Source organism: Nasonia vitripennis, chromosome 4, assembly GCF_009193385.2.
Source record: "Nasonia vitripennis strain AsymCx chromosome 4, Nvit_psr_1.1, whole genome shotgun sequence".
In the NCBI taxonomy this organism is placed as follows: domain Eukaryota; kingdom Metazoa; phylum Arthropoda; class Insecta; order Hymenoptera; family Pteromalidae; genus Nasonia; species Nasonia vitripennis.
Window position 1 is genome coordinate 1,405,528 of NC_045760.1, and position 12,068 is coordinate 1,417,595.

Genomic DNA, 12,068 nt, shown 5'->3' on the forward strand with positions numbered 1-12,068 from the left:
ATTTTCGTGGGGTCCTTGGGGAAAACCAATACCAAATAAACACAGCATTATTTTCAAATTTTACTATTTCGCCAAGGAAACGATTTTCCCAGCCAAATACTATTTTATTAGAAATGTTTCGTTAAAATCTTTAAAATACAATGCCGGTACATGAATGTATTTACATATATTTACACTTATACTCGCCATCGAGGCACTACCGCGCCCCTCAATAAATGCAACTGCAAACGAAAATCACTTTGTCTTAAGGTGCGCGTCGATGGTATGTACAATGGATATGGTTAAGCACTTTGTTAACAAATGCTACAACTCGTCGTGTTGCTGTTCGCTAATGATGCTTCGTAATTTCTCGAGCAACTCCTGATGATGTAAGTTCAAGTTTTCACCGTCCTCGTTTATTTTAGGCGAATCGCGATACCTAATCAACATTTTCTGTATTTCTGGTAACAGCACCCTTTTCTTGCTTGCAAAATCGTCTTTACAAATAAAACTGAGAGTTATCATACTCTCATAGATGACTTCGTGAAAATCGTCAATGTCAGAATCTATCCTCAAGCTCCTGATCATCAAATCGACTAGATTTTGACAATAACTGTGCATCAACAGTTTTGGTTCGAAATTCGTTAAATCGTACTCCCTTGTTCTTCTAAGTCTCTGCTGCTCATCTTGAATTTCTTTGAGATTTTGTCTCTCAATAGTCAAATCGTTGATCAAATTTAATACCCTAGTCTGAACTTGAGACTGTCCGTCGATTAAAATCTTGCCAAATACTTCTAAACCACCGTTATTAACGAGAGCTTTTTGAGCAGCAGGAAAATGCCTCACAAGAGCTCCAAGAGCGAACAAACACCGCGATTTCACTTCAACTTTATTGTGAACAGTCAGCATGTGCAATAGTTTTTGAACAAAATCACTCTCTAGTGCTTTCAGTTGAACTTTTGGATTAGACTGAACTGCAGCACCCAGCAGTTTTAGTGCTTCTGCTTTTACTTCCCAATTTGTTGAGTTTAGAGATGGAGAGATAATTTTTGCCATTCTGAAAAAGAAAAAAGCCCTTGCCAGTGAATGAAATTGACTTGAACTTACGTTCTTTTAGAAAAATGAGGAAATTGCCTACCCTCCCATATCCGTAAACAATTGTGCATTGTCTATTTGATGGATGAGGTATTCCAAATTGTTGAGAATTTCTAGTATGTCCTCAACCTTGTTGGCATCCATGCTATCTCCAGTCAAAGATTCTTTATAGGACTCAAATTGACTGAATAAACTTGTAAGTACTTCAGAGTCAGTAGATATATTCATGTTTAATGCTTCCAGCTCTTTTTTTAGTTCAGAGTAACTCCTGTATTTTTTCTTTCTCTCTGACTGAGCTTCATCAACATTCTTAAAAATTGTTCATTGTGATTAGAACATTTATAATAGTTATACTATATTATTTTTCCAATTAAAATGATAGTAGTCTCACCTTTGTCTGTAACAGAGCATCAGATTCATCAGACTTAATTTTCTTCAACATAGCTTTCAACTCTTCAAAAGGAATTTTTGCCTGTTCAATTGGTTCATCCTTCTTCTCCAAATTGCTTTCCTCATCCGTCAAAGACTTTTCTGGATGCAGGGTCAAGGAATTTTGTTGCAACGTGTCGATACTCTCCTCTGATTTCTCATCGGATTCATCCTCATCCATTAATTTGGCTTCGGTTACTCCAGTTTGTAAATTGTGTCTTATGTGGAGACCAGCAGGAATGGGAGAGCCTAAAAAATTAAAAAAATAAGTTATTATGAAATACATTAAAAACAATAACGAAATACAACGAAAACTTTCAAAATTAATCAAATCATGACAGAAAATCGAACGTTTATTCAGACTTTATTACAAATTTCGGTACTATGAACGTAAATCCAACGAAAACCAGAGCAAAACAAGACGTTGCCAAACGCAATCTTCCAGAACGCAAAAGACTGACGTGGTCTTCAGAGCCGCTCTTTCATATACATATATAGCTGCATGATCATCTCCATCAAGTAACCAAGGAAAAAGAAGAAGACCCCAAACATCGTGAAAAAAAACTCACCCTTTTTCACCGTCTGCCACTCTTTGGTCGGCACGAAGACGGTATCGTTCTTCTTGGCCCCGTCGGCGGCGAAAACAGCCACGAGACCGCAGGCCGCCTGCAGGATGAAAATCGCGAAAAGACAGCGCATGTCGTCGGTTCTGCAGCTGGTCCACGTCGATGATGCGCCTGACGCGCTTTTCTGAGAGAGACACCGTGCACTTGTTGACTGCGAAGCTCCAGGCTTTTCACTGCGAGCAGCCGCTGCCGACTTTCCTCCTAATTCGAAAGTGAATTACGTGTCCCTCGGAGTATTTACATCGTGTGGTCGTTGCGCTACTGCCACAGCTCCATATAGGTATATATATTCTCCCTCTCGGTCTCGCGTACAGCGGACGAGATGTGTATAGTAAGTATATATAAAGAAGTCAGCTGACGCGCATGCGTATTGGGCTTTTCGCTGCCAATCGCGTTGCGCCGCGACGTTGCCGCTTCTGCTACTAGCACGTGTTCTGCTTTCCTTTCGGAGCTTATCGATACGCTGCTCTTTTGTTTATTTGCGAGCTCGCGATGTTAAATGACTGAGTTGGCTGCGGGAGGCTTACTTAAATGGACCAGCTCAGCTGATGCAATGTCTTTGATCGTAATTTTCAGTGCATATCTGGTGATGGCCAAAGTAACATTTTAGAGAAGAAGATGGGGATGTTTCGCGTAAAAACTAGTACCATTGTAGAAGGGATGATTGAGCGTGATGAAAGTCTTTCGCATATTTATGTAATATTAAGTGATGCTGTATGTATAGTATGTTATTGTTCATCATTAAATTAGACGATCAAATTGAGTTTTTTCTTTTTTAAATTCCAACTAAATACTAAACTCCAATGTTTACAACAAATAACCCAATTTTTCATTTTGTTAACTTTTTCCATTTTATGTGAAAACGTATGTATACTCAATACTCACGCGAAAATGCGAAATTTACAACCTACCTAGGTTTCCGTTTTTGGCCACTAGTTGGCGCTGATGGTGCGTTAACAAGGCGAATACTCCTGTACAATACCTTAGTTATAGCTATATATATATATACACACACACATACAATAGCTCTCGGCGGACTGGCGGGCTTGGTGTGCGGACGCGACATTGTAGGTGGCTGTTATGTGGGTATTACGCGTTGCGTTACACCAGAAGCAGAACGTCCGAGGGAACGAGAGGACGAGACGAGAATCCTAATGTGTAGGCAGGTTACCCTGCTTACTTGATCATCGCAACGAATCCGTCGCGCGAGCGTCTTGTCTCTAGAAGTGTAAAGTATACACGCGCGAGATCACACAAGATATATAAGTATAGCTGCGAGTTTAGTGTCCGGAGCGTCTCGGAAGACAAAGGTGACTCTTGTATTGTGATACCCGATATGCTCGGTCCTGGATGAACCGACGACCTCGGGAGTGTAATAGATGAGCCTGCAGGACAACTTGTTTGCCGAGGACGCGGAGGAGGATTTGCAGCTCTTCCTCAAGAGCGACAAGCGCAGGAGGTGAGTTTTTCTAGCGTCTTACGGCTTTACCGTATACATGGGTCGTGCTTGTGGAGGGGCTCTTAATGGCTATAGGAATGCCGAGATGGGCTGCAGCCGAGAAGAGAGGCCTAACATAACCTCATAGCTATGCGGAGAGCTTGTTGTTTAGGCTCGCGATGATACGGTCACGTAGCAGTACGTGCTTTCGCAACGGCTTGGTTATTTTTTAAATTTATTTTTGGAGCTGTGGAAAGACTTTTAATGTTCGCCTTGGATGCTCGAGTTATTTTTGAATCTTATGGCTTTCCGTGAGAATCTGGTACAGTCGGGCGCGGAACGAAAAAACTTCGTTTTCCTCAACGATTGTTCGACATTTTTTCTACGAGTCAGTATCGATTAGCGAAGAAACCGTAAAAATAGCCTCGATGTTGCCGATGGTTATTTTCAGTCCGATAAATATACAGCGCCGAGAGCAGTTTATTCCTCAAAAATACAGCGCTTATCGATGGCTCTCCCGCAGTTCACGAGTGTAAACAAACGACTCCGAGGAACTAATAGCGAGTATATAGTTAGCCCCCTTGTCGCGAAAATGAATCTCCGAAAATCGGACACAAGCCTAAGAATAACCCAACCCCGAAGCGTTGTGACACCCTATTTCGAATTTTAATCGCGCACGTTAAAAACCATTCAACAGTGTAAACAGCCGCTTGACAATCCGCCAGCGCAGCGGTTTCCCGCAGAAACAAAGCCCATCGGCACTTCTCATTGTCATTTGCCCCGCGCTCGCGCGCGCGAACTCTTTCACCACCTTATGTCCACTTCAGTGCGGTGTAAATTTAGCAAAGCGCAAAAAAGGAAACCAGAGCACGGAACGCGGTCGGAACTCGTTTTTAATCAACCGGTAGCATTGGCTAATTTTTCACAGGCGAGTCAAATTTTTCAATTTTTAATATACGGGTAGACATTCCAAGCGAAAAAAAAAAATCGCGTAACATCACTCGGCCCATTGTGTAAGCGACAGAAAAGCTCCGGTGTTGCGCGTAAGACCAAAGCCTCACGTACACAAGCGCGGAGATCAGAGAGACAAAGCAGCAGCAGCAGCAGCGGGTATCGTCGAAAGAGAAAGTGCCGGTGTTATGTAAAAGTTATAGTCGAGTGTCCGAATCTGCAGTACAACCGCGTGCCGCCACCGCCGCCGCCGCCGCTGGTGTACGTTGCATTCACCTTCCGAAGGCCGTCGCGCCTCTGGCATCCAGTAGCGCAGAGAGAACTCACTCGCTCGCGTACAGCCGAGTGCGATCGATCGGTTTTATACAGCTGCATGGATCGCGATCATCGATCCTTTTCGTTGTATGCAGTGCTTAACCTGTGCATCGCGCGGATGTACACTTTCTTCGAGGAAGTGCGAGGCTGACGCCTTGAAGATGCGGAAGTTCTCGCTGTTAGGCTTCGGCCGCTAATGTGCTAAGTTTGGAGGTGATACGGAGATACGCGTGAGGTTTTTTTTTTTCAAAAAGGGAAAGAGGTATGTGTGCTTTTTCGGTTATTCGACGCGATGTTTTTAACGCGTACGACCACCTGTTGGACGCGCGATAATCGTAAAATGAAACGGCTCGTCGAGGTGTGATAAATTTGCGATATCGCTTTCGGTCTGTGAAAAATGAAACGAAATGAACTTGACTCCGGCGAATGTCACTGGGATATCGATATATCTCCGCTTCCGGTTTTCCACTAAAGCTCAAAAATACACAGCAGTCCGCCGCACCGCTTATAAAACAGACGGGTTGTAGTAATCTTTTGGTATGCGAATTATGAGTAAACTTACATAAGTAGAAAGCTTTATTGAAACCGAAAGTGTTCCAGAGCAACATTCCGCGGCGCGAATGTTTGCAAAATTACGACGGTTGGCATTGACGCGAGAGTCCGTTAGTTGTAAAGGAAAAGAGGAAATCAACGGGAATCGTCGTGTGTCTATTTGCAGAGTACTCCTTTTCCCGCCGGTCAACAATTACAGGCGGTTTCTCATCCACCAACTGGTCCAGGACAACTTCGGCGATCTGCTGCAGACGTTCTCCATCGGCCAGGGCTACGCTAGGAGGACCGTCGTCTGCTACAAGTCCGATTTCATAGGGTACGTTGGTAATTTTTACTAAAATACGCTCTTTGCTACTAGGTTCATCTACTATTATTGTATGATTTTTTAACGCGCAGGCCACCGCAAGTCAATGGTGTTTCGTCGCAGGCGACGAACAACGGCACTGGTAAATCTTCGGACAGGATGGGAATTGAGAGTCAGTGCACGCCGACTGCCTCGCCCGAACACAGCGCTAACAAATCCAGACAGGGTAATTGCTCTTGCTAAAGAATTTCGCAAATTCCCACCGCAATAACGCTGCTGTTACTGAGAATTGACGTTTTTTTTTTTTTTTTCAGTAAAATCCACGCCTGCCTACGAAATCTACCGGCCGCCAGCAGCGAGAAGAGCGAGGCTCGAAAAATCCCCTGCTGGACCAGCATCAACTGAACCAACGCAAATGTCTTCGGACGCTTCAGCGAGGTAAATAGTGCAACGCGTATAACGGACTTGAACATTTTCCATGAATTAACGATAAAACTAATGGATTCATCGATTCACAGGGCGAACCGTCAGAAACGACCGGATCGCGCTGTATATGTTCCCCGTCACCGACGCGGTGCTGCTGACGTCGACGTTCCCCCACAGGATCCTCCTACTCCTCCGAAACCATCGAAAGAGTCGTCTCGCTCGACTCCCAAACCTATGCCAATTGAGAAAATGCAGACTGATCCACAACCGTCGGTGCCCAAGGAGATGCCAACAGCTGTGACTCCAGCTCCGGAAACTATAATCGAAAAAATAGACGATTACAACGAAACGGAAAAAGCAGACCAAGAGATTCCGAAGGAGACGCCGCCGGCTAACGATCTCCCAGACGAGAGAATGGAGGAGGACGTCGTTACGAAGTCGGAAGTGCCTCTCGAACCGGTCTCTACCCCGGAAGCGCCAAAGGAGGAAGCGAAGCCCGAGATCGCGGAATCACCCGTTTGCCTTGACGAATCCGACAAGCGAGATCGGAGAAAATCCGACGAGATTGTGCGCGAGCCCGTAAACGAAAGCGCTCAGAAACGCGACGAGGCGATACGCAACAAGCGCAACGATAACAAAGCCGTTAAGAAGGCCTTGATCTCGCCGGTGCTCATAATTTCGACAAAAGAGGAGGAGGAGAAGGAGGCGAAGAAATCACCGGCTCCGGTTTTTCCGGTTGTCGCGATGACGCCACCCGAGAAGAAGGTCAAGAAGGTCGAGAGGCCGAAGAGTAAGCCTGCACCGCCACCCGCGCCACCCGTGAAAATCAATCGAGACGAGGCGGACTGGGACAGCTTGTTTGACGACAACGGCGACTGCCTTGACCCCACGCTAATCGAGGAGGTAAGCCTGGATATTCGTGTGATTCATAATGAATCTTTTTTTTGGTTCTAAAAATCCATTTATTGCTGTTTCACAGTTGTCGTCTGCAGTAGGCGAAGTAGTTATAGAGAAACCAAAAAGCAAATCCTTTACGCGACCGGTCGAGGTATCGAACGACGAGTACGGCCATGTCCTGGAGATTTATAACTTTCCATCTGAATTTAAATCAAGTGATTTAGTCGCCGTGTTTAGTCCCTTCAAGAGTAACGGCTTTGAACTGAAATGGGTGGATGAAACACATTGCCTTGGAGTATTTAGCAGTCCCCTAGTTGGTAAGGATACCGTTTTATTTTTACTAAAAATGTAACTTTTTTTTACTGTTGAAATAGCTGCAACTGGTTTGTATAAATTACAAGTTAAAGAATGTCGGCTTGTTCTTGAGTTATTGATAGTGAATTGTTGAAAGTATTACGTATTCGAATGTTGTTATTTGTTAACCAGTTAATTTATAGAAAAATATATGTTTAAAAACATATGATTAGGTTACTCAATGGATTAGCATAGATCGCACTCGCGCGTATTCCGCACTTTCTAACTTTCTAGTACGCCGTGGTTGGTTAGGATTATGTAATGCTATCCTTATAACATTTTTTATTTATAAAAGTTATGTGCTCAGAACAGGTTCAGTGCCACGCCATTAGAAATACTTGGCAATCGATTCGATTTTTAAAAATGACAGTGCTTTTTTGTTTTCCAGCTGCTGAGGTTTTAGCTTCTGATCACCCATTCGTTAAAACAAGACCCTTGAGCGAGGCTACTGCTTTGAGTAAATCAAAAGCTAGACGAAGTTCCGAATTCCTACAGCCTTACCGAACTCGTCCAGAGACTTGTGCTGCGCTTGCAAGGCGTTTGGTCACGAAATCTCTTGGCGTGACTCTTGCCACTGCAAGACAGGAACGCGAACAAGAAAAAATCTTATTGCGGGAAGCCAAAGGTAATTTATTAAAATAAATGAGTTTTTATTATTCAATGTATTAATACGAGTGTGTATTTTCAGAAAAAAAGAGGCTAGCAAACAAACAACGTGAAGACGTTTGGGAGGGCATTATTACAGAAAAGCCAACGACGTAGGCTCTTTTATACAAGAAGTTTATATGTTATAAGCCAATGCCGAATCGCGTTGTAGTTTAACGCAACTGTATGTGCCTTGTACTGAAAGGGTTCAGGAACATTATTAATCACGTTTCGTGATTCCCACAAACAGTTTTCTTTACGTTTAAAATTAAGTTTAGTTAAACTGATGCCTTAGACTATGAAGAGTACGAAAAAGTATCTTTTTTACTTTAATGATACTCATAGAAGATTCTCTAAAAGTAACGTTAAAACTTTTATTGCGCAATCCTTTTAGTTTTTAGAACGTTTAATTCTTTTAATTTTTTTTTTAACTGTAGATGAAATAGACTTGATCAATAATACTACCGATCTTTTTTTTTTTTTCATTTTTTCTTAGTTATTATTCACAGTAGATAAAACAGGCTCAATTGATAAATATACTATCAATTCTTAGGAATCTATTTTACTCTAACAAGATATCATTAGAAATGATAACGGGGTAATTTTTATTTAAGTTTCACGTTTAGGAGAATCGTCAATACGTTTCCAACGATGTAACGAAAAAATATTTGTATTATTTTTATCGATATTGCTTAAGTTTATTTTACATTTCTGAAAGTTGTAATTTCACTAGAAAATTCATAGAAAAATCATTAATCATGACCATCTAGACAATAAAAAGTGATTTTGAATTGTGCATTGTTAATGAACATTGATAGATTTACTGCAATTTGTGATTCGCAACATTATTCGATGAAAAACCTGTTATGCCTGAAGTTATTTGATGATTCATGATAACCGCAAGTGATTTTTTACGCACAATCTTACGGATCATATAGAAATAAAGACTCATGAAAGTTTATGACGAGTAATTTTCATTGTACAACAAGCGTATTTTTGTACATAATCGTTGTTAATATTCTAAGTGAATAGAATTGTGCAACGCATGACCTAGTCATTATGTCAAAAGTGTGTTACCTATATTTGATGTTACTTCATCATGTATCTGAGGGAAAAGTTTTGGTCGGAAATAGAATAAAAATATTTTATAAAACGTAATAAGTAGTTTTATTGCAAGTCCAGTTACGAAGACATATTTATCATTTTCTGTAAGAATACAGACGTATCTACAAAAAATCAGAGTTCAAAATTATTATTTGTATCATTCAAACTTATTATAAAAGCTTAGTATGGCAGTATGGATCGATCAGCAAATGGTATTATGTTACAAGCAGATGTTAATATGCCCATTTACACTATCATTCAATTACCATTTCCCGCCCTTTTTCTTCTTTTTCTGTTGTACTTTCCGCTGTTGCTGTCGAGGTCCTGATGACTCGACAGCTGGGCTTTGACGAGGGTTCGGAGATGGTTTTGCGTTTGACATCTTCGTAATATCGCTGAAAATTCAATAATTTAAATTATAATTGAGAATATTCAATTTAAAGCCTGAAACAAATTTATCTTACAATTGATCACTGGCTCCTGCGGCAGCACCTTGAGTTCCCTTCATAGCAGCATCGCGATTTCTTCTATCTCTCTTTTTCCTGAATCCACTACGTTCGTGCCTAGGTAACCATCTTTCTGGATCCGGTTGAGAATTGGGGTCATAATTTTTCGGAAGCTTACCCTTACGCTTCCTCTTCTTGCGCTTCTTATCGAGTGCTTCCGGCTTACTGTGTGCAAATTTGTAACGATGGACTTGTTAAATATTTGCAACATAACGAAAATTCCAATTAAAAATTACGTACCCAGGTGAAGGTTCAACTTTTTTCTTCACGACTTTCATGCCAATGACCCAGTTACTACTTTCAAGTGCATCTGCATCGGTCGATTCTGCCAAATCGTGGAGGGGCGGTAATCTCTTCGACAAACTTTGTGCCTTCGCGGGATCAAATTGAGCATATGCGACGATCAATTGAGCCAAGGTTTTTGTGTCAGACGGTGAGGCAGTCAGAAGCTCTTCCAAGCTGGCAGCCGCAACAGCAACCTCTCCACCACGTAAATGAAAATCTGCTGCTTGACGCCATAGTTTACTAAGATTTCCTGTGCTTTCCTAAGTTTCAAAATAAATTAATAACAGTTTGTTTCACTTCTTTTTTCACATAAAATGAAAAATACCTTATTTTTCTTATAATAATTAACAGCGTTCTTCAGAACCGCAGATGCTCTGTCTCTGTTACCATCAGCCATATGGAGAGTAACAAGTGTACTGACTATTCCTGGTAATGATTTTTCAGTTTCAGTCAAACTCTCCAATACTTTGATGGCTTCTTCTCTTTCATCGTTGCTTAAAAGTAGCTGCACACAAGCCAATTTGGTCGGAAGATAATGTTCTCCTTTAGCTTGTTTATCCAGCAGTGTCACAGCTTCCTTTGCTTTTCCTTCCCTTGCTAATTGAACTGCTTGGACAGTAGTTGCTTCAATGCTCATGTCAGGATAGTCTTGCATGAATTTCTTGCACAAAGATTGACATTGCTCTCCCTAGAAATTGCAAATAAAAATTAGCTCAATTCAACTTCAGATGAATGGAGTACTCTATGTTATTATCACCTGGTTAGTGTACAGAGCTAACAAACACTGGTTGTAGGCAATACTCTTTCTCTGCTTGGAAGTCAATTTGTGCTCCAGGCCGTCTTGTGTTGCACTCTTCATTCTCTTTTTGCTGTCAAAGACGTTTTGGTCTTTATTGAGAGTAGCAACATTGTTACTTGCTACAGCAACCAGAGCAATATCATCAGGTCTCTTTTTAAGAGCTGCAGTGTATAATGCTTGTGCCTCTTTTTCGCGTCCTTGAAGTTGCAAACAATAACCAAGCTGAACTCTGATTATTCCAAGTTCATCCTCAATTTCTTCTTCAGTCATTCCATCTTCCTCCAAAGAATCGCGACACAGTTTTTCAGCAGTTCTCAACTTCTTCTCAGCTTTAACCAAGTTAGATTTGTCACCATCAGTAGTAGTTGCAATAAGTTGGCAAGCAGCATTGTAAGTTAATTCATAAGTGTGTTCTCTCAGAGCAGGAACCTCTATTTTCTGGAAAGCAATATAATTTTGAATGATAAACAAGATTATGATAAGCATTTTATCAAAATTACTGGTCACTTACAGAGCCTTCAAGGGCCAAGTGAACAAGAACTGCAGCAAGATTGGTTTCTCTCTCATCTTCATAATCGTCATTAGAGTTCTTGATGATGTCACGGTAAACAGCAAAACATTCTTCATACCTTTCCAAACGATAAAGAATCTGAGCTTTGAGCTCTTTCACTTTTAGAGATGGATTCTGAATATTATCAATAATCTTGAATGCATCTTGAACTTGGTTCAAACGATAAAGGCAGTATGCTTTCTCAAACTCCAATTTCCTAGAATGGATGAAACTCACTTATCATTCAAAATCTTAAGAGGAGTAGAAAGCAGCTGATGAAAATAACTTACGGCAGGAGTTTGGGAAATTTGTTAATAATCTGTAAGGCATCGTTAAACTTGGACAGCTGTATAAAGCTAACAACTTTGCAGTGCAGGGCAGCCTCATCATCTTGCGAAAGTCCCAGAACTAAAATAAAAAATGTAATTAACAGGTGCTACTCTACTTCGAAAATAACAGCTGCCAGAGGAGCATATGGGGTTATATTGATAAACAGAGCGCGACGAGACTCACTTCTGTTGGCGGTTTTCAAGGCTCTTTCGTATTCGCCGTTCTGGCCCTCCTTGTAGAGCTCAGCGAAAAGGCTGTAAAGATTATTTTCCTTCGAAGCCATGGCTAAACTTTTCTTTATTATTCACATTCACTGCCAGCCGGCCATCTTCTAAAAATTGTGTTCTGTAATGGTATACCTATACTCACGTGTAACGTGTGCTTGGAATGTATGTATAGATATACTGTGCATACATATACATATCTCCGCCTTTCACAGTAGTGTCACAGGCGGCCCACAAAACTGGCCAAAGCTTTTCGAAT

The 12,068-nt window shown here is 41.4% G+C and overlaps 3 protein-coding genes across 5 annotated transcripts; 1 reads left to right on the forward strand and 2 right to left on the reverse strand.

Moving 5' to 3' along the window:
- Positions 1-47: 47 nt before the first annotated feature.
- LOC100122879 (nucleotide exchange factor Sil1) lies at positions 48-3,058 on the reverse strand. Its single transcript, XM_001606437.6, has 4 exons — positions 2,073-3,058; positions 1,466-1,752; positions 1,118-1,383; positions 48-1,036 (listed from the first exon to the last, which is right to left on the reverse strand). Exons 1-4 carry the CDS (start codon positions 2,200-2,202, stop codon positions 304-306), a joined length of 1,416 nt encoding a protein of 471 aa, XP_001606487.1. The 5' UTR covers positions 2,203-3,058; the 3' UTR covers positions 48-303.
- Positions 3,059-3,158: 100 nt separating this feature from the next.
- Positions 3,159-9,169, forward strand: LOC100122866 (R3H and coiled-coil domain-containing protein 1). 2 transcript variants are annotated; one of them, XM_001606424.6, is made up of 8 exons: positions 3,159-3,588; positions 5,552-5,701; positions 5,782-5,915; positions 6,004-6,127; positions 6,208-7,018; positions 7,095-7,329; positions 7,755-7,991; positions 8,055-9,169. In XM_001606424.6, exons 1-8 carry the CDS (start codon positions 3,509-3,511, stop codon positions 8,126-8,128), a joined length of 1,845 nt encoding a protein of 614 aa, XP_001606474.1. In that variant the 5' UTR covers positions 3,159-3,508; the 3' UTR covers positions 8,129-9,169. The 2 variants fall into 2 exon arrangements, with proteins under 2 accessions (XP_001606474.1, XP_016840565.1); XM_016985076.3 differs by lacking the exon at positions 3,159-3,588 and adding an exon at positions 3,661-5,095 and having other exon boundaries at positions 8,055-8,972.
- Positions 9,153-12,045, reverse strand: LOC100122855 (signal recognition particle subunit SRP72). 2 transcript variants are annotated; one of them, XM_008213328.4, is made up of 9 exons: positions 11,769-12,031; positions 11,546-11,663; positions 11,217-11,472; positions 10,664-11,143; positions 10,232-10,594; positions 9,862-10,166; positions 9,580-9,786; positions 9,382-9,510; positions 9,155-9,237 (listed from the first exon to the last, which is right to left on the reverse strand). In XM_008213328.4, coding segments are annotated over exons 1-9 (1,959 nt in total). In that variant the 5' UTR covers positions 11,869-12,031; the 3' UTR covers positions 9,155-9,236. The 2 variants fall into 2 exon arrangements, with proteins under 2 accessions (XP_001606461.2, XP_008211550.1); XM_001606411.6 differs by having other exon boundaries at positions 9,153-9,510; positions 11,769-12,045.
- Between the last annotated feature and the right edge of the window lie 23 nt (positions 12,046-12,068).